The sequence below is a fragment of the Perognathus longimembris genome, chromosome 11, assembly GCF_023159225.1.
Source record: "Perognathus longimembris pacificus isolate PPM17 chromosome 11, ASM2315922v1, whole genome shotgun sequence".
NCBI lineage: Eukaryota > Metazoa > Chordata > Mammalia > Rodentia > Heteromyidae > Perognathus > Perognathus longimembris.
Window position 1 is genome coordinate 51,066,483 of NC_063171.1, and position 27,020 is coordinate 51,093,502.

The window sequence follows — 27,020 nt, forward strand, 5'->3', positions numbered from 1 at the left end:
TTCAAACAGATACTATGAGACAGACTGTAACTCCATTGGCCACCTGTGTGTGACCTGGCATGATCTGTAAGTGTTGTAACCTCATTGGCTACCTGTGTGTGGCAGGCTCTTGACCATGTGGTGTTTTGCCTTTATAACCCAACCCAGAGCATGGCGGTGGAACCAGGTCCCAGGCTCCCTAGTCTCAGCTGCAGCTCTGGCCAGCCAGCCTACTTTTTACGGTTGCACTTTCAGCTCCAGAATCTGGGCTGGGACCCTGGTGAGTCAGTTCACTTTTTACTTCCCAAATAGATCCATCCTTTTATAAAAATAAAATAAAGGCTAGTACTATAAAACATACCACTGTATTACATCCAAGTACCCTGGATATTGTCTATATGGGTAATAGAACTGGGGAAGGGAGAAGAATACCAAAATAAAGAGAGACAAAGAACAAAAAGACAAACCATTAAAAACAAAGCAACACTTAGAAACCATTTGGTGTAAATCAACTGCACAACTCTTGGGGGGGAGTGGGTGGGGGAGGGGGGAAAATAAGGGAGGAGGTAACAAGTAGAACAAGAAATGTACTCACTGCCTTTCATATGAATCTGTAACCCCTCTGTATCACACTTTAACAATAAAGAAAAAAAACAATAAAGGCTAGATCTATAAAACATAGAGCTGTTCTCTTTCTCAAATGGTATTTTCCAAAGCAAAACCATTTCTAATGTGATCTTGCTGTTATTTATCCAAAGATGGCCAGAGGACAAATCCACTAGGCTCTATTTTTCTGGATGTGACCTACAATTTATAAGTCTTAATATCTGTGAGTTGCTCCTGTGAAAACCCTTCCTTGTGATGCCAATTTTTCTGTAGGGACTAGAACTATTAATATAGGTAATTATCTGTGGGATGTGTCCTCTTCTCCCACAGAAATCTGCACAATTTTACTTGTAACATTCTGGAGTTGTTTGTACACTAGAATGGATGCCTGCATTTTGCCAGCGGCAAGTCCTTCAACACAGTAATCACTCCAGATTCTCTGTACCAACTTCAGCACCAGGAAACATACCACCACTATTTTAGAAGGCACACAGATGTTAGCAGGACAAAACCAGGGGGGTAACAGAATAACAACTTTTATATTTAGATGAGAACCCCCCCCCCCAAAAGACTGATCCTATTGTAAATACATAGCTTATTTTGCATAACTATTCAAAGACGATGTTTTAGTTAAAAAATCATTCAAGGTAAATTATACACAGATTAAAGGAGATAGCTTTCAGATAGCCATCCAAGGTCAGAACTTTCAGATGGATCTATGAAAGTGAGTAAAGATTAGATGCACATTTTGACTTCCTTTAATATGCATGTAGGAAAAATACAAGATAAGCATAATCCTTTAATAGCCCTTATCTCACTATTACTCACAAGGCCATCTTTGGATAAACAACAGTAAGATTACAGTCCTCTTTGAAGTGGAGCTTGCAAAGGAAAATTATTACACTCAAAAAAGAGATTAGGTCCCACAGCAGCTCACTGAGGGACATAATTAATGACATAAAGTTCTAGATAAAGTACTTCCCCAGTCTAATACTTGGTTTCCAATAAGAACAGAAGAGTTATTTTACTGATAGGAATAGTTATTGCCTCATAGTTTAGCTGATCATAAATTGGCCTTTAACTTTGTTCACTTGTTAAAAGAAATTCTTGCCAACTAATAATCAACACGCACAAGCACCCAGTACACACACATACACACGCATGTATACACACATGCACACACACACCTTACCCTAAGTATCAATTAATAGAACACCATTGTGACCAATCAGGATGCCTAGTGTTAATCTATTTTCCTATCTTCTCATCAAATTATATCCATTTATTGTTCCATTCCTCCAGGATTCTAGCTTTTAACATACAATTACAAATATTACATGGTAATCATCTAATTAATTAACTAAATCAGCTAATGAGTTATTTAACCAAGCAACTATAACTTCTAATATCCAACCTAACTATCCCAATTGTATAAGTGACAAAACTGAACAACACAGATAAACTAGAACTAAAATCCAGGTCTCCTGACTTTAAAAATCTCAATTCTTTTCACTTAAATTACCATCCTTTCCAACCTGGGTTTTAATACCACTAGAACTGGGCACTGCTGGCTCATACCAGTAATCCTAACTACTCGGGAAGCTGAGATTTGAAAATAACAGTTTGAGGTCAGCTCAGGCAAAAATGTTTTGTGTGACTCTTATTTCCAATTAACTAGCAAAAAGCCAGAAGCAGAGGTATGGCTGAAGAGGTCCAGTGCCAGCTTTGAGAGAAAAAGCTAAAGGAGAGTCAACTGTTGGCTCTGAGATTGAGCCCCAGTACTGATTAAAAAAAAAAAAAAAAGATAGTACTAGATAGATTGATAGATAACACTTTTAACTCCACGAAAACACCATCACTGGACAAAGCTGTGATCACAAATGTAATGAATGATTTTGTTCAGTACTTGTTCCCTTGACCCTCTGTCCTATATTTACACTTTCTGTGTAAATATTATCTGTGAGACCATGAACTCCTACAGAGAAAAGACCACTTGCTTAGGCCTCTGTTATGGTTTGGAGCCTATATATCCCCTACATGTCTACTTGCTAAAGGTCATTTGCTATCCTCTGGTGCTATCAGGTGGCAGTGGCACTGCAGGAGGTGCCTACCTCTCCTGTCAAAGAGAAAGTAGTAGAAAGAAGAGAGGTCATTTTGGGTTATGTCAGTGGGGAATACTACCCACTGACCCCTTCACCTCTCCGTTCTCTTCTCAGCCCCATGAGTTAAACGCACCTCCTCTGCCTTGCATGCCCAGCCTGATACCTTGTGCCAACATGGGTCCAAAAGTGCTAGAGGTGGAGGGGAGGTTGTTCAAATAATTATGGACTGGAATTTCTACAAACTCTTCCTCCTAACAAGTTCATTTCCTCAGTGATGGAACGCTAACCATGTAAGATTCTGTAACCAAATAATGTCTAATGGGCTGTGCCTATTATCTAATATCTTAAGTGGCACCCTTTCAAATAGTATTTATAAACTCCTTGATTAATTTGAAAATCACCAGCAGTGGCAATTATTTCTCAATCCTGTGCATCTCCCCAGATATACACAAATTAAAGAACATTTAAGGACAGATATCTGAGTATGAAACCCAGCAATTTCTAACAAAATATCAAAATCTGATGACATATAACTTCCTTGAGTATCAACATTAATTTCAGATATAGGCATAGAATATTTCCATCTCATTTTAAGGGGGAAAAAGCCCAAAGTTGTCCTTTCCTCTAACCTTGGATCAGAATTACAAGAAAAAAAACTTGAACATTTGATTTTTTTTTTTTTTTGCCAATACTGGGGCTTGAACTCCGGGGCCTGAGCACTGTCCCAGGCTTCTTTTTGCTCAAGGCTAGCACTCTGCCAACTTGAACCACAGCGCCACTTCTATATATGTAGTGCTGAGGAATCAAACCCAGGGCTTCATGTATACGAGGCAAATATTCTTGCCACTGGGCCATATTCCCAGCCCTTGAACATTTGATTTTTATCTTAAATACTTATACATTCTTCTCACTAGCTACCATTCATGTTCTGCAAGTCAGCCACTCTATTAAGCACTTTCTATGTATTATTGTGTCTTATAACTTCTCCAAGCAGCTTCTATTATCCTCAGTTTGCAGACAAGGAAGCTAAAGCTTAGTCAAAGTAGATCATTCAGAAGGCACAAATCCATTTAAACCATGAGCATCACACAATGGAAAGATAAGTGAGATATAATGTTCTCGTTCAGTATTGGGCTTGTGAAATACCGAGAACTGATGCTGACTATTAATGCATTTTCCTCACTGTAGCTATAGATGAGATGGTGGATGAGGAGGAGAGGAATAAAACTTGAGAATGTAAATGTCTCAGAGAAAGTCATTCTTTGCTGCTTGGCTGGCTTTGATTCTGGGAGCAACTGCATGTATAATAGCCCACACACAACATGGTTGCTCATGGCCACACGACACAGGACCCGTGGAAACATTTAGACGCTGACAGGTCTAGATATTGTTACTTGGTGTAATGTTGGTTGGCATTGTAAGTTGTTGGTTGGCTAAGCCCAACTAGAGACAAGAAAACTGGTTTGTTCAAGACCACAATTCATGTCAAAGATAACCATGTACTATCACAGAGGTATCCTCACTTCCAGTGTCAAAAACTGCCCTATATCACCTGCAGATACTTGCATTAAATGAGTAAATTCCTTATTTACATTAAGCATCAGGACCCTCCTCCCTCATGAGTCTTATAGTTGTGTTAACTGAGGCTCTCTTAAGAGAGTAAGGAAGCCACGGTAAGTTTTATTGACGAGCCACGGTAAGTTTTATTGACAGCCTAAGTAATTGTCACTCAATTATTTAGAAGCAGAGTTAAATTATTCATAATGAATCATGTCTTTAAAAGTCAAACCAGCCTATGTTCTGGTTCCATTCTGTGATTGAATTAGGCGGGTGGCCTTAGGCAAGCCTTTAATTCCACAACTTAGCTAATTATTTAATCATTTTCTTATGTATAAAGTGGAAATAGTAATAGTCAAACTTTCCTTCAATGTAAGAATAAGCTGAGCACTGTGGCCCATACTTGTAATCTGTGCCATTCAGGATTCAGAGATCAGGAGGATCATAGTTCAAGACCAGCACTGGTTAGTATGACTCCACCAAAGAAAGAATAGAAAAGAAAACAATGAAAAGAAAGCAAGTGAAAAGGGAGAAGGAAGGAAAGGCGAGGGGGAAGGAGGGAGGATGGAACAAAGGGAGAGACAAAAAGAAAAGAGAGGAAAGTAAAGAAAGAGAGAGAAGGAAGGAAGAAAGAAAGAAATTATAACTATTATGTAGCATTAATTACAAGCCTCTAATATGGATAGATTATTATTTTCTTAATAGATAAGTCATAGCTCGGATTCAGTCATGGACTGTGGGCTCAGTTACCTTCTATCCACAGCAGTACATTAATGTCAAGTACTTAGCACAGGCACTGGAATACATTAAACTTCACCCTAGGATGCCATTTACTTTGTTGTTTGTCCTTTCCCATTCCCCAAATGCCCAAAGAACAGCACTCCACTGTTTTACAAAGTGGTATAGGCAGATTGCTCAGTTCTTAATTGATTGCAATTCAGTGTAGAGTTAGCTTTCCCAGGAGACAAAGAACGATGATAAAGCCTTCATTCACTCCTACCCTGTCCACAGCAACTAGGTCTCAGGATGTAGTGAGCAGATGAGTCCTCTAAATGGTAATTTAAAAAAAATAGTAGAAATTAAAGTGTATATGATGGCAAAGATCCAGGTACTAAACAATGCATAGTTTATAAGAAGAAGACAGAAACAAAATGTAAGAGAAAAAATATTTAAAACTCCATTAAATAAAATTATGCTTGCTTCCAGTAAGTATTTCAAAATTATTTTGATGTTCTGAATGTTCCTAGTTTCCCCTTAAATTTTAGGATAAATTTATCAATCAATGAAATAGCTTAACTTCACATTTCTTCTCAGTTTCCAATACTGTATTATTTGACATTTGTTTCTATTTTGGAAGATAATGAAAACACACAAACTGTGGGGATGTTCTAAGGGAAGATCTAGAAAAACTAAAAATTACTATGCGTTAAATGGCTGACCAGGCAAATTCATCTTTCAGAAGTAATTTTGTTTTTAAGAGAGAAGCTTTCTGGAAAGACAGAATTACTCTTCTAGAATTCAGAATTCTCTTCTAGAAGAGTTGTAATCTTAGCTATTAGCTTGTTAAAACAGGAAGATAGTGATAGTAAGATTAGAACTTTTTAATTATTTTAAGTCCCATGAAATTGAAAACAATTAAGGAGCAGTTAGTCAAAATGTCACTCTTTTGGCTTCAATGTATTAGCAAAACTCACCCAATGACTCCCAAATTGATTTCAAATTCTTTGCATATACATCATATATGTGTGTGATCATATACATATGTATATGTCATATACATTATATAATATATATTGTGTGTATGTATATATGATGTACAGAGGGGTTGCAGTTACATAAGTCAGGAAGAGTACATTTCTGGTTTTAGATGTTTTGGGTTCCTTTGGTTTTATTTTGTATTGATTTATAGATTATGTTAAAGTGACTATATTTGTATCTTATTTTCCTTCAAGTGCAAATAGTGGGTATCTTTTTGTCCCTTCAGCATCATCTGCTCAACCTAATTTCTGCCCTGACTGAAATCTTAATTCCCTTCTTTTGATAGCATAATTGTTTCCATGGCAACAACAAAAGCTGTGAGCAAATTCTCTGCTGCAGGTGAAAATAATCACAACATATTGATAAAACTATCTAAAGATACCATTTTCATGCAAACGACCTACAAGATGAGAGAAAGAGGGAAAAGAAAGGGAGGCAAGGTGGCATTTAGAAAGCAGAACTATTTGAAATAAAGTATTTTCTAGTGGTTTCCAGGATGTTTAAAGAAGGGACACAGACATAGAGAACTTTGGATAGTTCTACCACCTGACCAGTCATTGTTCACAAGGACAATTTCTTTGAAATTTTCTAGGAACAAAGGAAGAGTGTTCTTTAAGACATATTTTTACAAAGCAATAATAAAATATTTGATAAGACTGACAAATACTTTGATAAGATCCACTATCTTTTATAAGATCAATTATCAAAACTAACAAGGAAAAATAAGCTACTTTCTTATTGATAATGCTAATAAATTAAAATGAGTACTAATGATGAATTATTTGCATATTCACATTAACTGCAAAATAATGGAATTCTTAGTTTTAAATTTGCACACACACACATATACAAACACAACTGCAAGCTTGAGAAATTTTATTGGTGAAGTCTACAAGGCATTTAAATTAAAAATCATATAAACATGTCTTTCAGACAATACTGAAAAACTATTTTTAACATTTTGTGAGGTCATGATAACCTTTATCTCAAAATCTGACAATGCCAGCAGAACAGAAAGGAAAGGTGAAGGCTTTGGCAACACATGCACTAAAATTGGAATGATGCAGAGAAGATTATTAGCATGACCCCTGCTCAAGGATGACACTAAGTCCTGAAGTGCTCCATAGTTTCTGCTAAGTGAAGTTCAGCAAAATGAACACTGAAAAATGAGGTGGAGTGGGTCAAGGGGGGAAGGATAGACAAATGAAGAGGAGCAGGGGAGAACAAAGTGAAAACTTCGATGTATATCCTACAACATTAAGAAACGTGATGGAAAGGGTGCTTTGGGAGGGATGAGTGAGAAGGTTAAAGGGGATGACAATGCCCCGGGCACTGGTGGTTCATGCTAATCCTACCTACCTAATCTGGAGGCTGGGAAGGGACGGGAAGGAGTGGGGAGGGGAGGGGAGGGGAGGGAAGGGGAAGGGAGGGGAGGGAAGGGGAGAGGAGGGGAGAGAAGGGAAGGGGAGAGAAGGGGAGAGAGAAAGAGGAAAGAAGGGATGACATTGACCAACATATATTGTATTTATACACTGCTTTGTTGAATGACAACCCCTATGTACAACTTCATAAAGATAATAATTTTAAAAAAAAAAAAAGGCAGGGTAGAGTGTAGTAGGAAGGAGAAAGGGTAAGATGAAATTGTTCATTCATCATAACTTTCTTAGCGATCTCATTTGTTAGCATACATCTTTGTATGGACTGAACTAAGAAATTCCACCACAGGCATTTCTAAAAATGTTAAGTTTTTGCTGTTAGGTTAAACTTTCACAAAGGAGCCTGTCTAATGTTAATGAAGGCTAATGCTAATACTCGGAGGAGAAAAATAAAAGGAAGGAAGGAAGAAATGGAGGGAAAGGGTCAGAGAAGGAGGAAGTAAAACACTACATGAACTTGGAGCTAAAAATTGTTAACAAAATATTAATAATTTGAGTGCAGAACTATATGAAAAGATCAATCCATTTGCATTTATCTCAAGAACATAAAATTGGCTTAACATTTGAAAACCTATCAGCATAATTTTCCATATTAATATAATAAAGGGTAAAACCATATGAATATTTCAGCAGATGCAGAAAAAAATTCAACAAAATTCTACACTCTGTCATGATTAAAAAGAAAAATCTCTCAGTAACTTTATAGACCTGATAAAGTTCACTACTTGAAAGAAGAAAGAAGAAAGCAAAGAAACAACAGAGCCCGGTGGCTAAGAACATACATAAGGATGAAATAGTGACCATTGAAGGCTTTGCTCTTCTTTCCCTCTTCTTTTATATTCTTCTCCCACCATGCTCCCCCTACTATCTGCCTCTGCCTCTGTTTCCCACTGTAGCGCTAATAATTAAACCCAAGATAAAGGTTCTACTATTGAGCTGTCTATCAAGACTTGCTTTGTCCTTTTAAGATCAGGACATCTGTTGTCACCAACTGAATATTGAACTAGAGTCCTAATAAAGTCAACAAGGCAAGAAGAAGAAGAAGATGAATTAAGAACGGAGGGGAAGTAGCATGCCAACTCTTTAAATTACCAATGGCATGTTAGAAAATGGTAAGAGCAAATTTTAGAATAGGTAAGTGTATTTATCAAAACTGTAGGATGCCAAGGTAAAATGTCAATACTCAAAAATCAGTTGAGTTCTTGTATATTCGCAACAAGCAAAGAGAAAAATGAAATTAAGGAAACAATAGCACATATAATACTACTAGACCCTCATCAGGCATCCAAATATTCAAGGCTACTGAAATTAAAACAATATAAGTATAACGTAAGGATAAATAAGTAAGTCAACAGAATAAAGAGAATTCGGGAAAAGAGTGTTTACATGAGGATTTGATATTTGACCAGAGTATAACTCAACCAAGGAGAGATAAACAGATGATCTGCTTCACAAAATTTCTCTCCAGACTGGGAAACCCATCCTGACATGGTTAGAATCATAATCCTACTTCATGTCAGATACCAAAAGAGTGTTAAACATTAAATACTTTTCGATGTTCCTAACATTTCTGGGAAACACCTAGATAGAATGTAATCAACAACTGCTGCATGTCAGAAAACACTGTAAATAAAAATATTAAGCCAATGGTAGATTCAGAAAACATGTTTTCAATACAGATGACAGATAAGGGTTTAAAAGCCATAATTATATGAAGAGAGCTGTACCAATTAACAAGAAGCAGACAACCTAATAGAAAAAAAATGAGCAACAAATAAAAATATTCAGTTCACAGAACAGGAAATCCAAATGGCCAAACAAGTATGTGCAAATATTTTTTCCAATTCACTAGTAAATAAATAATGATAAAAATAAATAACAACAAACTATCATGCCAAATTGATCAGCCAAAAAATTGAATAGTGACAATAACAGCACTGTCAGTTGGAATATGTGTTTTTACATGTTACTGGTGAAAATACAGGTTGGTATAGCTTCTTCAGAAAGCAATCTGGCAACATTTATTAAGACTAGGAAGACTCTTTGGACTCCTTAGTCCCTCTCCCCACTGAAAAGCACGGATAGTAAGTTAAGAGCCATGAACGTAGATGTCTAGTGCAGTACTCTTTGTATTAGTAAAAACGTGTATACAGGGGAAGTGTAGCAATCTGCAGAGCACTAGTCAGCCATATTGAGTCACCTGGAGAGGCTTTTAAATAGCAATACTATGAAAAAAGAGTGAGAGATGCAAATGGAAGTTAAACATGCTATACTTCTTTCCTTTAATAGTATGATGTCAAAAATATAACCTAAATATACACATGTTTACATGTTTATTGTATGTAATTTGATGCAGAACCAATCATAAGTATGCATCTAAGATTATGTTAGGTAGGAACAAGGTTCCATTTAGTAATGTTTAATGTCATTCCCAAGGTTGGGGTAGAAAAGGAAAACACAGAAGGGAGGAAACAAAGAGGAAGAAACAAAGGAAAAAGCAAAAAGAAAAAAAAATGAAGAGAAGTTCACACACACACACACACACACACACTAAGATAATCTTATGGAATAAAAGCATAAATGTAAAAGTCTGGACATGTGTGAACGTCTTCTGACCTGTATGGGCAAAGGATAACTACATTTATTTCTGTGTGTGCTTTTTCCGTAGACTCATTTATTCAGCCTAACCCCATGAGGTTCAAACTGTTATTATCCTCATTTAATGAATGAGAAAACTAAGGAGTAACCTTCCCGAAGTTACACAATTATTTAGCTCCAGGGCTTGGATTTGAATCCAGGCAAGGTAATTCTGAAGCCTTGGCAGCCATCATTAGACACAGAGACTCTTAACCAATTTGTGCCCCAAATGTATCATTAAGCTAAGTACCCACGTTGCAATGTGATGTGTCCATTATGATTCTGCTTCAGTGAAAAAAAAATCTCGTGTGTGTGTGTGTGTGTGTGTGTGTGTTTGCCATTGTATTTCCATATTCTGTAGCCTTTAATTTAGGCTATTAAATGTGTTAGCTTTGGAGAATAGGGATGGATAAAAAGACAGCATTGGAACAATTTGTTTTGTTTTTAATGTATCACTGAAATATGTTTGATAAGCAGTCCAATCATCTCCTACATAGTACACGAAACTAATAAACCACTAGAATTTGCTTTTTCGCAGTTAAGCCTCTTGGATTGTTTTTTTTTCCTTTCTCTTCTGGGGACTACACCAAGAGCCTTGAGCTTTCTAGGCAGATGCTCTGCCACTCAACTCGCAGTCCTAGTCCTTTTGTTTTTCAGGTATAATCTCACCCTTTTTTTTCCTGGCCATATTTGTCCATGACCCTCTTATCTCTGCCTCTCAAGTAGCTGTGGTTACAGGCACATACCACAATGCCCAACCAGAACTCTTTGATTTTTAAGCGGCATTTGTTCCAAGGAAATTTCAAGAATGGAACATTTTATAAAAGAGATAGTATTTAGTAGTCAGGTAAGATTTTGAGAACACTGAAGAATAACATGAGGGGGAAAGAAAGCTTAGGCAGAAAGTTGCAAGATATCTCTAAGCACCTTGCTTTAGGAACCTAGACAAATGTACGCCTTTCCCTGAAAGTGGTGTTATAAACCTAGATGACTGCACACTGGTATATAATAGCCTTGAATGCCAGGATTGCAAGCATATTATCTCTGCACAAGCAGACAGGGATTTTGTAACACAAGCCTCTCAGAACAATACACTGACACTATGAGAGGCAGCACTATTGATGCCTGAAACCGCCCTCTCCTTAGTTCCAGCCCACTGTTTTCAAACAAGGCTCCATTTTGAGATAGTTTTAGTTCCTACCCTTGGCTCAGGATTCTCCTGTCATCTCTATTCTTCCTGAAGCAAAACAAATACCCTCTTACACACACACACACACACACACACACACACACACACACACACACACACACACACACAAAAGCATGTTTCCTTTCTCCTGCCCATTTCTTGGCAGCTCCTCAATTTCTACATCACCTGTATTTTCCTAGTCAGGTTAGAAAAATCTTTACAATATGCAGAATCCACCCTCATCTCTGTCCTAAGGACAGAAAAGACCAAAGGCAGTAGATTGTAGTGAGGAAAAGATAAAGCAAAGCAAATAAGAACAAAACAAACAAAAGGGAGCATATGCAAAATGCATAGTGGGGAAACCAAAGACCACCATTGCCTCAGTTTTAAAAACAATACAACTTTGAGCCAGCCAACCTTCCCTCCCCCAAATATTTTTCACTTGAATAAACAATTTATTTTTTACAAAATTTACAATGGCCTCTGTATCACTTATATAAGCTAATAAAAAATGCTGTAAAAAATACAAGTCCCATTGTTGATAAAAGTAAATATTCACCCAAATTCAAAATGTGATGCTTATCAATAAGCATTTGCTCACTGAAAGACTGGAGCTGTGATATCTACTCACTAAATCTGTTCATAGGGCTGGGGATATAGCCTAGTGGCAAGAGTGCCTGCCTCGGATACACGAGGCCCTAGGTTCGATTCCCCAGCACCACATATACAGAAAACGGCCAGAAGCGGTGCTGTGGCTCAAGTGGCAGAGTGCTAGCCTTGAGCGGGAAGAAGCCAGGGACAGTGCTCAGGCCCTGAGTCCAAGGCCCAGGACTGGCCAAAAAAAAAAAAAAGTTAAAAAAAAAAAATCTGTTCATAGCATGGCCAGGTTCCCTAACTAGGGCACTCAACTATTGACCATGAACACTGTGGAGTCACTTAATGTAAAATCATCTCTTGTCCCTTTCTATTGTCTAACTGCTTCAATGTAGCTCAGTTCTAATGGTAACATCTTATTGAAGTGACATATGTATGGCCAGGGGACAGATTTCAGAAAGTGACTCACAAAAGGGTTATTGGGCTGGCATGTACAGTTATACACAGCTGGATCATAAGGCAAGCTCTTTGTGAGGGGGATGCGTAGAAGCCTGTCTGTAGGAGACAGCTGGCTGGAGCCAAAGACCTATGTATTTTCACAAATAAATTTCTTCCCCAATCTAATCAATGAGTGTGGGTAGGGGCGCCAGTAGGAAGTTCCTGAAATACAAGAATCGATTTTTTTAACCAACACTACATAGCTGTTTTATAGTAGTAATACTCCAGCGACATGGAAAGCTCACGTTGAGGTCCACCCCATTCCGTTTCAAAGTCTGTAGGGTAAGGGAATCCAATGTGTGGTGGTGAGTAATTCAGCTATTTTTCATTTCATTTGTAGTCATTCTTTTTCATTTGTGCGATTTGTGCTACTGAAAAAGTCACTTCTGACTTTCTCAGGGAGGAAACAAGAAAGAAGTGAATCACTCCAGCAGGTTTGGGAAACCTTTTTTCCTGCCAAGGGCCATTTGGATATTTGTAATATTGAAACATAATTATCAATACAGGCAGATGGCCTCTGGCAGCCAATGAAAAGCATATGAGAAGCATATCTCATCAAGTACCAAATGATTTCATATGCCATCTGAGCCTGGGCTGGACACTCCCCATACAGGCCAGAGCTTCAAAAGCCCAAGTCTTTATAGAAGCATCAAAAAGGAAGGGCAAGGGGCTGGGAATATGGCCTAGTGGCAAGAGTGCTTGCCTTGTATACATGAAGCCCTGGGTTCGATTCCCCTGCACCACATATATAGAAAACGGCCAGAAGTGGTGCTGTGGCTCAAGTGGCAGAGTGCTAGCCTTGAGCGAAAAAGAAGCCAGGGACAGTGCTCAGGCCCTGAGTTCAAGGCCCAGGACTGACCAAAAAAAAGGAAGGGCAAGGAATCAGTGAGATCCAGATGTCACTTTTTTTTTAATTTCAGAAAGATAAAGGTTATCTGGGATGAACAAAGAGAAAATTTAGGGAAAAGAGAGGTTAAAAGGAAAGGAATATTCTTGGGATGGGCCCCTGCACCTTTCCCCCAAGGCTAGGCCAAGTCAGGCAGAAAGACAATGATACAACCTCAAACAGCTTTGAGGATTTGAAAAGAGCTTATGGATGGAACTTGATCTCCAAAGGAGATCTCCAAAGAACAATGTGCTTTTAAAAATTATTCTGTGCCCTGCTCAACCAAGTGACAGATGAATAGCAGTGGCCACCTATGTTTTCCAGCCAAAAGGGGGATGGGGTAGTTTCAGAAAATCCAGTTAGACCCAGGGTGGCACCAGAGAACAACCACACATTCTTCCTCTCTCGTGAAAGGGGCTCACAAATTGCTGGACGGGTTTTCAGATGGTTGCATAAGGGAGAGGAAGACCAGTTACAACTGTGGGGACTCATAATCGATGATGTCATAGCACATTCCTTATGGAAATTGATGTTCTGAAATCTGTAGAGGCAAAGCTGAAATTTGTGAACATCCTAAATTGACTTGGAAAAGACATTGAAACAAAAAGTCCTAGGTTGACTATATTATTCAGGATGCCAAAAAAACAGAATTAACAGAATTGGACAGTTAGTTGATTATGGGAACTGGTTCATGGGGCCAAAAGTTCCTCAATAATAAAGTTCCTTTAAACTACAGCATCCGGTGGTATAATTCAGTCTAACTCCAATAGTCTATTAACCAGAGAAGCTGATGAGGTAAGTTTCAGTGCAAAATGTGTGACTTGAGAAACTGGGGTCCACTGGCATGAGTCCCACAGTCTAAAGACATGAGTGCCTTATAGTTCTGAGGTTCAAGAATAGGAAGAGATGGTAAACTCAAGTTCAGAAGAAAGTGAAAATTCACTTTTCTTCTTTTTTTGTTCTTCTGAAATATTCTCATAGATAGACCCAGGACTAATGCTTTACCATAACTCAGGGAAACCATTGCCTAACATTAACCACCATGTTCATCAGGATTAAATTTTTGCCAGGTAAAATGGGGACTTGGAAATATAATTTAAGATCTCTTACAGGAAAATCAAATCATATTTTCTTAAACATTTGAGTTTGCAAACAAATAATGAAAATATATTTGCATGGCTATCCCAAGCAAAATTTTTTCACTGGCCAATCAGAGATAAAATTAGTGTAAATAAATTCTTAATATCACATATCCAACTATCATCCATCAATAAAAGTATATAGCCTGAGATTGTTTTAATTGAGCAGTAAAAATACGTATTATATTTTCCTAGAAATGATTATATTTTCCCAGAAATATTGAAAGGTGTTTGATTATACTATAATTAAATTAGGTAGATTAAGAGATTTATTAAATGGCATTAAGAGATGATAACCTACATATGTACATTTGCATTAGACTTTCATTGATCCCAATGATCTATCAGACAATATGTAGTAGAAAAATAGCATAAAAGATAAAGAAAACTCTTTTTAAGTCACATATCTAAATGAGTAGCACTCTTCAAAATTCGCTGTGAAGAACAACTGAACTCTGAAGGTAATGATGTTGAAATATTTTTAGAATCCTCTTTTTTGAAGCTGACTTCTAAGGTAGCATATAACAATCCCCATAAGAAAATAAAAATCATTACAAGGTTTTCACCAATTTACATGTCATTAAATAAAAGCAGTCTAAATGTCTTTGTAGTCAGGCAATCTCTTTGATAATTAATAATATTTCTAAGCTTGGTACCTCTATTCAGTAGGTGTAATCTCACAGATTATTAGCTGAGTTCACAGAATAAAGGTTTTTTAAAGAGTGCTCACATTAAAAATTCCCCAAACATCATACCTATGAATGGTACCTTACAAAATACCACATGGATGTCAAAAATGGTAGAAAATGCACAATAATTTAAACACAGGAGCAAAGGACAGTTAATACTACAAACTTCCACTAATAGAGCTATGATAACGCTTACTGAATTAAATTATCCTAGATATTTCTTTCCCAAATATAGTATGGGAAAAGAAATTGTAGTTGCTTTTGTAAAACCAAACAATAATGTTGAAAGAAAGACAAAAAGCAGGAGAGGAAATGCAGCTGCACTCTTCTTCATGGACAATAATTAAGGATACTGACAGAGAGAAGGAAAGAAATGAACCTACCACATGACTATCTGCAATGAGTTTTCTCTCACCTTTCCCAAAATAGTGTTGTGGAATATCATCTATCTTCAAATTCTAATTCCAACTATACAGAAGTTGAGTTAACAAAACCATGCTCCAAATGAAAATCGGAAATATGAGCTTGATATTCATGAATTTTAAATATTTAACAAACTTCAGTGCATCTCAGTGATCAGTTTGAACAAATGTGGTAACTAATGGGCACTAATCACAAACAGCTGGTGTCTCCGCTGGAACTTAGCCCTATCATATGTTTGGGGTGGGGGGATAGCTCCATTTTATATAAGAATAGCCTTGTTCTCTTTTACATATGACCTCAGTAAGAAATAAGTAGTCTCTATTACAACTCTTTTTTTTCTGAATAATTACTTATTTATTGTAAGTGACGTACAGAGGGGTTACAGTTTCATACGTAAGGCAGTGGGTACATTTCTTGTACAATTTGTTACCTCCTCCCTCATTCCCCCTCCCCCTCCCCTTTCCCTCTCCCCCCATGAGTTGTTCAGTTGGTTTACACCAAATGGTTTTGTAAGTATTGCTTTTGGAGTCATTTGGGTTTTTTTTATCGTTTGTCTCTCGATTTTGATATTCCTTTCACTTCCCTAGTTCTAATACCAGTATATACAATCCAGGGTACTCAGATGAGATACAGTGATAACATGGGGACAACCCCAGGCAGGGGATACAAGAGGATCATCAACAACAAAAAAAGCAGCTACCGTTTCACATGGCATGTTGAAAGTAATTACAACAGTGATATAATACTCGTTTCCATAACATGGAGTTCATTTCACTTATCATCTTATGTGTTCATAAGGGCATAGCTATTGGGCTCTTGTGGATCCTCTGCTGTGACTAGCCTAAACCTGTTCCAACTCTTATTTGAAGGTATGTAGTTTGCTTCAGGAACTATTACTATGCTAGATGGATACTCCATAAAAAAGGTCTTTTAATCCAGGGTCAGTCAGTGCCTCACATTTGGGGAGGATAAGGCAGAAGGATAAGAGTCTAGGAGTTCAAAGCCAACCTTATCTCCATAGCAAGGACTTAACTAAAAAAAAAAAAAGGAAGGAAGGAGGGAGGGAGGGAGGAGGGGGGAGAAGAGAGAGGGAGGGAGGCAAGGGAGGGAGGGAAGGAAAAGAAGAGGATCTCCTAAATTTATGATAAACATAAAAAAAATGCATGTCAGCTAGGTTTTGTTGGAGAAAATTATTCCAGGCTTGGGACAAGACTTTGAATACATGGATCTTTGGTGTATATTTCAGATTTAAACTATGATGTCTATGTAACTTATAGACATTATAGCTTAGTGTAGTCTATTTTTTAAACATGCCAAAAATACTTGTATTAGCCTAGAGTTAGGAAAACCCATCTGACCTAAAGTGTTCTATAGCTACATGTTGAATAACTCCTCTTATTTAATACTCTATGGTACATTGTAGAGTGTCAGGCATTAACCTTCATGGCTGGCTGGAAGAGGCAGCTCATGGCTGTCCCCCAGCACTGTAGAAAAGACTATTCTGCTTGAGAGTGATAGTGTATACCTGTAATTTCAACTACTCAGAAGCTGGAGGCAGAAGCATCTTAAGAATCTCTGGGAAAACAGAGCAAGACCTTATCTCAGAATCACTAAAAAGCTTAAGATTAAGATTAAGATTAAGCTTAAGAGGCCAAAGTGCGTGCCTAGCAAAGACAGACGTCTAGGACCTGAGTTCAGTCTTTGTGAAAACATGGAAGGCTAGGATATTAAGAGGATCATACCAAATATTGCTAGTCTAGGAAAATCTGAAGTACAGTTTTCTACTGAATGCCCATCCCTTTGGCAGCATGATAAAATAAAAACAAATCATAAGTTAAATCTTTTGAAGTTAAGGATCATCTACATTCTCAGTATTTGTCTCCTTGTTGTTCTTTCTCTCTACCCAGAATGCTCTTGTCTTTTGATGCATGTGCTTAAAAGGCTACTGATTTACAGTAGATAACTAAACCCATTTCTTCTCTTTTGTGGGACACTAAGTCACTTTTTTTTTTTAACTTTAGGAGTAAGGACAGGCTCCAGAGCATCCCAGGACAGAGAAGTGTTGTTTCACTGACATTTCTAAAACATAGTAGAAAGGAAAAATCCAATCACTTTTATTCTTGTGGGTCAATAAATCTAAATGGGCTACTTAAGTATTTGCATAGAATACCACCCTGTGTACATCTTGTTCTTCTGGTAGTAAAGAAGGTTTCTTTCTACTACTCTCTTGGTCCGTCTTGTATCAAACCATTTGTTTCAGAAAGCGAGACTGTATTTTTTCAATCCACCCATTATTGTTTTTTCCTGCTCCATGAGTTTAATCTCTTCCTTCTTTATGGGTCCCCCTGGGCAACCTAAAAAATGAGTTAAATTTTCTTTCAACTAAAACATAAACTTTCCAATGTGATACTACACTTGTTCTCTCTCTTTTTGTCTCCACTGCTGTCTCTAATTCTGTGTGTGTGTGTGTGTGTGTGTCTATATTTCTCTATACTTTTCCTCTGTATTTCTCTGTGTGTGTTGTTTTTCTCTGTGTGTGTTTATCTTTGTCTATTTCACTGTGGCCAAATATTAAAATGCTATATTTTATGTTTATTTTTCTGCCTTCTTACTTTACCACCTCAAGTTTCTCACCCCCTTAGCTTCCTCAACCTCCTTCTCCTACTAACACCCCATTGAAATTACTCTCTTACTACCAAATCTAAATTTCTAATCCTTGATCAGGCATTGGGGAGCTGACCACTCTCCTAAGTGTTCTTCTTTCTACTACAAATGATTGCTTATTCTTAGGTCCTGGTTGGCTCTTTTTTCTCTATGTGACCATTGCAAATGATGTTAGACAATAATCATTCCCAGCCTCTTCTCAACATGCCTAACCACATCTGACTCAGCTACAACAGATTTGGCTGATGATTCTGAATTGTTACCTTCAGTTTTAGAACCATTTCCAATGTCCAAGTAAGTAACTGCAACTTCCAATCCACTTGACAACACAAATACAATACATAGACACACATATGAGATATATGATATATACATGTATATTTTATATTTAGTATTTTTGTGTGTATATATACCATATATGTGTATTTTGACTCATACTTCATATCATATACAAAGATTAACTCCAAGTGATTCATTGACCTAAGTTCAAAGGATAAAATTATAAATACCCTAAAAAAAGAAAATACAGAAGGAAGTTTTCTTGACTTTTATTTAGGAAGGGAATTCTTGGCTGAGACATTGTCATAATCCACAAGAATATAAAAACCTGAACACATGTATTTTAACAAAACTAAAATCTTTTTTTCTGATAAAAAGAAGGTTGAAAATCAAAATCAGCATATAGGAAATATCTATATATCAAAAATTCAAAGGGATACAGCACTATGCCAAGGTATAAAATCAGCTAAGACAAATGGCACAAGAAAATGTGGTATATATACACAGTGGAATTTTATTCATCCATTAGAAAGAATAAGATTGTACCATTCCTAAGGAAATGGAAAGATTTAGAAAGCATACCATTAAATGAAGTAAGCAGACCCAGAGAAACAAAGGTTGCACAGTTTCCCTCATTTGTGGTAGATAGGTAGATAGAATGTGCCCTGTAAATCTATATGTAAACAGGTTGGGTGGTATGTAAGTGGTTCCAAATGAATTAACTGAAAATGTAATAGACTTTATGGAGAGCTCAAATAGTAGAATTCCTTAGAAAGTCTAGGTCAAAGCCCAACTACATCAGCACCAGGAAATGGGTACATGCAAGAGTGAGGTGGGGCCAACCAAAGAAGGGTAGATGGATGGAGGTGGGTGGAGGAGAATGCAGTCAGGAATTCATTGTACATACCACAAAACTAAGAACAGCAAGGGAAGGGGTGAGTAGAAGGGGAGTGAGGAAGAGGATGCATGACACTGATTACGATGCATCCTATTCATAAAAGGCTTTGTTAAATGGCGTCTTTTCTGCACAACGACTTAAATATAATTGACAAATCCAAAGGAATTTAGATCTTTTGTTTATAAAGGACTCTCAAAGCCAACAATAAAGAGAGAGTAATATCAAGTAAAAGGTGGACAAAGATTTGAACAGACATTTTACCAATAAAGATACCTAGATTCCAAATAAGCTGTGAAAAATTGATCAATATCTTAAAACCATAGTGAGATAGCATTGCTCCCTTATTAAAATAGCTAGCACAAATACCACACAAAATCATAACTGCTACAAGCATGCACAAGAAACCCTTACCTGTTGCTGGTAAAAAATGTGAAATCATAAAGTCATTCTAAGAAACTGTAAATTATTAAATTGAACTATAAATTTATCCTTTGAACTATAATCCTACTACTTGGAAATTCTACTCCTTATAAAATGAAAAGCTTACATATGTACAAAATCTGTTTTAGAGTATATCATATTTACAACAGTATTGTTCACAGTAATCAAAAATGGGATGCTGTTCAGCATACTGAGATCTGAGGAATGTGGTCCAATCAAAGCCAACCTGGGCAGGCAAGTCCATAAGACTCTTACCTCCAATTAACCACCAGGAAACTGGAAGAGGATCTGTGGCTCAGAATAGTAGAATGCTAGCCTTGAGCAGAAAAGCTCAGGGACAGGGCCTAAGCCCTGAGTTCAAGCACCATGACCAATAAATTTCCTTAAAGGGAAACAGCCAGAACTTTCTTCATTGTTCATTGTTCAAATTTTCGGAGTAATAAAAAAAAATCTACTGGTACATACACCGATAATGTGCAGGTGCATTTCAGTACGTGAAAGAAATCAGAATTTTTTAAAAATGCAAGCTGTATGGTTTCATGTGTAAGATATTCTGGAAAAGACAAGATTATAAAGACAGAAGACAGATAAGTGGTTAGAGAAATATATATATATATACATACATACACACACTATATATATACACATCCCTACACACACACATACACACACATACACAAACACATAACATATATACAGAGAGACAAAACAGAAACAAAAATCTGTCTCATCCTGAAGGTGAGAAACTGTACCTTTCAAAAAATTAAACCACAGTTGAAAACAGAAAGGAAAAGATGCAGAAACTCTTAGGCTTTCACTGCTCAGAACTCTGCACAACCTAGGTGTAGGTGTAGTCACTGTTGTTTTTACTCATTACTGTTCAATCCATCTTGACCTCTTAACTAGGGTTTCAAAAGAACAAAAATAGGATGAGGAAAGTAAAACCCTTGTGTCTCATGCTATTTAGTGACCTATAATCACACCTCTATTGGCTCTGCTGCACTTTGTCTAACCTTAGTAGTATTTGTTCACTTTCGAGAGGAAGGAATAAAAAGGACAACACAATCTAAGATGCACACACAGAGTAAGGATTTCTCTAAGATTCATTCCAGGAAGTTCAAAATGCCCCTAAGCCTTCTCTCCCATGATTTCCCCCTCACACCCTTCATTGCTGCCACTCAAAAGTGTTTTGCACAGAACACACAACAGTTAAGATATACATATACATATATATATTATATATGTATATATATATGTACTTTTTTTTTTTTTTGCAAGTTCTGAGCCTTGAACTCAGGGCCTAAGCACTCAGGGCCTTTTGCTCAAGGCTAGCACTCTGCCACTTGAGCCACAGCGCCACTTCTGGCCATTTTCTGTATATGTGGTTCTGCGGAATTGAACCCAGGGCTTCATGTACAAAGGTAAGCACTCTTGCCACTAGGCCATATTCCCAGCCCCATATATATATATAAATTACCGATAGAAAACAATTCAAAAACCAAAGAAACATAGACTCTGTTTTCCCTCATTGGTAATAATTAGTATATATCTAGCATAGTCCTAGCAGAGGATCACAATAGCTCAATGACCATGTACATATGATCATATAAGATGATGCTACGCAAAATGATCAACTACAAGATATGGAAACATATTTTTCATTGTTGTTGTTATTTTCATTTTTGTATCACCTAGCAGCAAATGTGTGAGAGAGACGAGAGAGATTTGGCCCATTCTGTTTATAGTCTTCTGTTTTTCTCCTGCACCTGTAAAAGACAGTTCCTGCAGGGCTAAAACCTTCAGTCATGCCAAGGAAAACATCTGATTACTAAACTGAAATTATGAGTTAAACTGTGTCATGAGTCTTAAAATCTGTGCATTTAAGTGGTAGTTTGTCAGCCTTTGAGGAGCTCTGGAGCGGACTTTTAGCTGATCTTGTCACTGTTGATTTGACATATGCTCACAAAAGCATGCTCACAATACAATTTTCCAAACCCATGTCATGCTGTAGTTAGGGAAGACAGCCAGGGGCACATCTGTGGCCTTGCCTGCATTGTACAATGTGAAACCCACATAAATAAATCTGGACACCTTTACTCTCCTAAAGTGTCTGGGATGTAAGAATAATAGAGAAGACAAACAGCCCCAGATACTAAGATTTTTCTACACATCTGACTGAGGCTGAACCTAGGTAGATGTTTCTTCTGTACCTGATTAGGTAGATGGCAAAGAAGAAAGCAGAAGTCAATTGGAGCTCAAGTGTAAGATGCCTAATAATTCTTGAGGGGAGCAGATGGAAATAATTCATTTCTGGATAAAAGTCAGAGATAACCATAAGCCATTAAACTAATTATTTTATATGCAAAAGTATGACTTCTTTTACACTCAACCTTCTCATTAGACAATTAAGTGGAATGATTGTAGCCTCCCTGTATACTTCGAGGGAGGGGGAAAAATAAAATACGTAGAAATGTTTTGAACACAATGGCACTGTATAAATGCATGTGCAGAAGCGTGAATGCTGGGCCTGAGCACTGTCCCTGAGCTTTTTTTGCTCAAAGCTAGCACTTTACCACTTGAGCCACAGCTTCACTTTCAGCTTTATGGTAGTTCATTGAAGATAAGTGTCTCAAAGACTTTATTGTAAAGGCCGGCTTTGAACTGTGAACTTCAGAACTCAGCCTTCTGAGTAGCTAGGATTACAAGCCACAACACCAGGTGGTTTCTTTTTGTCCGGTTTTTTTTTTGGGGGGGGTTGGTTTGACAGTAAAACTCAGAGCTTTGCACTGAAGATTCTACTGCTGTTATTTTTAAGATAGGGTCTTGCTTTTTGCCAGGAATAACCTTAACCTTAAGTATGATCGTGCTGATCATACTTCTTGCTGTTGCTAGAATGATAGGCACTACCCACCACAGCTGACTGTCACAGGCGTGCATTGTTACATCTAGTTTTTTTTGTTAAGATAGGATCAAATTAGTGTTTTAACCAAGATGGTTTCAAACTTCAGTCCCCCTGATCTCTGCTTCCCAAGTAATTTTGGTTGCAGGCATGAGCCTCAGATCTCAGAACAAAATAATATTTTTAATAGCCACTTTTGACAGGCTTCCAAATATCAGTGGGTTTCTAGATAGCAAATCTCACAGCTAGATTATTTCTTATCTATGATGTGCTACTTCAAGCAATAATATAAAAATGGTGGATTTTCTCAGTGCTTTACATGTGTGTTTGGAACTAGTAATTACCACCACTTAAATCATCAAAATGCATTATGCACATAAAACTGATTTACAGGTACCACAGAAAGATGTCTTAGCTTAGGATAAACACTTCAGCCCTTAAACTCCCAAAAACAAAAGACAAAAATTGTTTCTAAGAACTCCATTTCTGGTTACAGTGGGTTTCCTAAGCTTATTAGAAACTGATCATATACAAAAGTTGAAAAGAGAAATTAATTAGCTTTGGTTGACCTAATGATTCCACTGTCTTAAACATCAAGCACTCTAGAATGATCAATCAAAAGGCATTAGACCATCTGGCAAATCTGATTCTCTTACAAAATGCCCTTTACATCTCCAACAAACAAATGAAAAGCTCTTCATTACCTTTAATGTAGGCATCCTGATTACCTTGCTCATTCTCTTACTGTACTCATAGTTTTGCTTTATAATTTTCTTGTCTTAGGAGCCCAATAAAGGTAAATGGATATTTCTGTCAAGTTGTGTATTTGGCTAACATTTATTGAAAGCAACAAATTATTAGACCTTAAAGTTAGGATATGTACCCCATGTAGTTAAGACATTTTATCATAGCAGGTAGTTGACATAAATGATCTCACTTAATCTTTATAAATGGTTCTAGGAAGGAGACCATAAATGGAGACCTAAAGGTTTAACATTTAAGGAATTTTCCCAAGGCCTCACAGTTCATGAGTAGTCAAACTGGAATTCCAATACACATTTGTCTGACTCAAAATATTTATTTTTCCCTCATCCTGAACCTTCTCATCTACAAATCACAAAGGAACTCAACCCTTCTCACTCAACAAATCTTTGGGAAATTCTAGGTATTTTTACTTCAAATAACTAGAAAAAATATAGTGTGCCATAAAAATTCAACTTATTTGTTATCAATAAATGCTTCCTAATACCAGCTTGCTCTGGGCTCTAACCCTACATTTTCTTATTGAAGGTAATCCCCCCAAAATTGTAATTATTCTACCACACAGTACTTAGTTGGCTTTCATACAGCAATCTAATGCTTTCCTTTTCCTTAAAAAAAGAGAGAGAAAAGCATTAGAAATGTTCAAATGTTGCATCAGTTCTTGATTGAGGTCCCAGAATTCTTTATAATAAATCCAGATGATGTTAGCCTGCAAAAGAATTCATGCAGATGCTATCAGTTGATCTCCTAATTCTTAAAAAGGACCTCTAAGCAAATCCTATGGACGATTTCATTCTAATTAGAGTTACATTCTGATGGATCTTTCTGTAAAATACACCTCTAAGTAGAGACTTAACAGAACTGTCAAAGGGATAATTTAAGTGTATCCATTTTTATATACAATATTACATATGTTATAATTTAAACGTACCCGAAAGCTCCATATAATTACCCAGAGCATTTTCCCTTAGTGATAATTGTTGCCTAGCTACAGCTTCTATCATGCCTTCCCAAAGGATTCCACCACCACTTCTAATTAGGGGCAATAAAGTCCTATGTGCATCATTCATGTTTACTACTTGTGGTAGAAGAAGGACATGTATTCAGTTTAACTAATGTCAATATTGAATAGTCTAGGGAAAAAAGATAATCACAGTACAACAAGAATGTCATCTGGCATCATAAAGATAGAGATAACAGCATTAGTGAATTTCTCTAACATCTCTCTCCAGCTTTCTCCCCATCAACTCCTTTCCTTTGTCATTGTAAAATACCCCAGTTGACTCTGAGAGTTAGCCACTCACTTGTCAGTTAATTTTTGTGCCTCTCACAGCTGTAAGGTGATCTCCCCAGTGGAGCATTTGGCCAGAATCCTGGTCTACCTATCAACTCTCAGCAAACAGGGCTCCAAAGGTGTTAACTCCAAGCTCCAATTGTATAATCTAGCACTAGGATCTTTCCTGTTAATTGGAAAAAGCTGATATCAATTACTTTATACATTGAATTGCTCCCAAAAGTGTGCTATACTCTTTCAAGTGGACAATGAAGTTGAATAAACATTTTTGTGCTGCAAAAGAAACATGACTAAGAATAGCAATTAATTAGGAATGTGACTTTCAAAGAAATTCCTTACTGAAATGGACAATACGATATATCTCCATTGTTTTGTAATTCTTTGTCACACTTCAAATCACACCTACAGATACATCTTTTTAAATAAAATTCTGACAGAAAATAGTAACAGTACAGTCAGAATATTTGTCTTATACCTCCAATATTTACTCAATTTTTTTTTCTTTTTTGCCATTCCTGGGCCTTGGACTCAGGGCCACCTGAGCACTGTCCCTGGCTTCCTTTTGCTCAAGGCTAGCACTCTGCCACTTGAGCCACAGCGCTACTTCTGGCCATTTTCTATATATATGGTACTGGGGAATCGAACCCAGGGCTTCATGTATACGAGGCAAGCTCTCTTACCACTAGGCCATATTCCCAGCCCCTTACTCAATATTCATTTATTAAGTATGGACTATTTGCCAGTGGAGTAAAATCTACTGAGTGGGCTTGTCCACATTTAACATTTACATAGGATTTTGCTTTTGATAGTCTTGATTCACTTAAGATCACAACCATATTCCCGTAGGTAAGAACTATTTTGTGGAAATATTTAAATAACTTTCAAACAAGACTATTTACCAAATAAGTGGCAGACATGTAAAAAGTATCTGTATCTTTAGTTTCCATATCTTTAGTTGTCAAGCCTTCTACTCCCTCATTTCCAAAATTCTAAGCTATCTCTTTGCTACCATGGAAACACTAATATTCTCTCTAAATTATAAATAATACATGTGACTCTATACATCCATGTCTTTATTACAGGTTTAACATGACATGAAAGTAACTCTAGTTTACTAAAATTTAAGTGCAATTAAAGTTGTACACATGCATAGTGACCAATTTTGCATTGCCAGAAATAACACATCACTCAATAAAAGTCTGATAGAACACGCTTATCGTACAAAACATTCTCAGATTAACATGCAATTTATTTCAGTGTTGCAAGGTCATGGAAAAAATTTCAGTAACTAGCCCTCTGTTGAAACCACCCAATGAGCTTAATTACAGACTTGTCTATAATGAAGACTCTACATCAAATACTTGTTTGCAAACCTAAGCACCCTGTAGAAAATTTGAAAACAGATAAGGTAGTTGATCAGTGCAAAGATACTTACAATAGAAGTTCCTCTTTGTTCTTGGGTTCATCATTTGGTGATGTTTTCATCAGGAGTCATCATGCTTTTGATCTTTAATGCTATTCTTCCTCCAAGGTTTTCTGTCTGTAATTTCCCAAACAGAGTCACTTGTACTAGTAAGCCATCGTCCCATACTGTTTCCCTTTCTGTGATAATGTTACCCTGTAGATCTATGTATTTCCTGTCCAACAAAACACTCAAAATGAACCAACGCTGCTGTATGCAAGTGAAATGTGCTACTCAAATCCTCTGCTTAAGCAGTTTGGTTAAGGAAGAAATTCCCTGATTAAAATAAGCAATCATCTATCTGCCAGTGGCTCTACAGAACTTACACGAGCGAAGTTCCTTCCTTAAGAATGAGCTCCTCAAAGTTGCTAGCATCGTTTCTTCTTACTCGTTTGTGGCTAGAGAACTATTTGCACAGGAAGCACCCATGTGCTCTGTGCAGTATAAAGACCCTCCCAAATGCCACAGTAACACAATCCCAACTATATTTTCAAATCAGGCTTAAGTGTGCTTTGAAGTACATAATGCTTTCCATTCCCGAAAGGACAAAGAGATCTACATTGTCAAAGTTTATTTTTAAGCTCATGTGTTTGCTAAGTGCAGTGGCAAGCAGGCTTTCTGTGCCTGGAGTACCAGGGCTGGAACCCATTAATGCAGACAGATGAATCACTGGCTATATGCCATATAGGCTTTTATTTCTTTTTTTTTTCACCTTATCTAAATTGCATTAATTATCATTTTTAAAATTAGGAATGTTATCAATTTTCTGAATTTGCTTGTTTGATTTTATCTGAAAGCAAGGCGAAGAAGAAGGAAGTTTCAAGTAGC

At 37.0% G+C, this 27,020-nt stretch overlaps 1 protein-coding gene and 1 non-coding gene across 3 annotated transcripts in view; one reads left to right on the forward strand and one right to left on the reverse strand.

The window, feature by feature from the left end:
- Positions 1 to 26,638, reverse strand: part of Kcnk2 (potassium two pore domain channel subfamily K member 2) — a 159,973-nt gene extending 133,335 nt beyond the window's left edge. Inside the window, exons 1-2 of one of the 2 annotated variants that reach the window (XM_048357687.1) lie at positions 26,519 to 26,638; positions 26,166 to 26,270 (exon numbers count right to left, since the gene is read on the reverse strand). In XM_048357687.1, the coding sequence (XP_048213644.1) occupies positions 26,166 to 26,199 (34 nt within the window). In that variant the 5' untranslated portion in view covers positions 26,200 to 26,270; positions 26,519 to 26,638. Of the gene's footprint in view, positions 1 to 26,165 lie in introns of both variants that reach the window. The other variant, XM_048357689.1, reaches the window with a different exon arrangement.
- Positions 7,026 to 7,133, forward strand: LOC125360335. The gene has a single exon (XR_007212723.1). It is a non-coding gene; the product is annotated as a U6 spliceosomal RNA (small nuclear RNA).
- Positions 26,639 to 27,020: the final 382 nt, after the last annotated feature.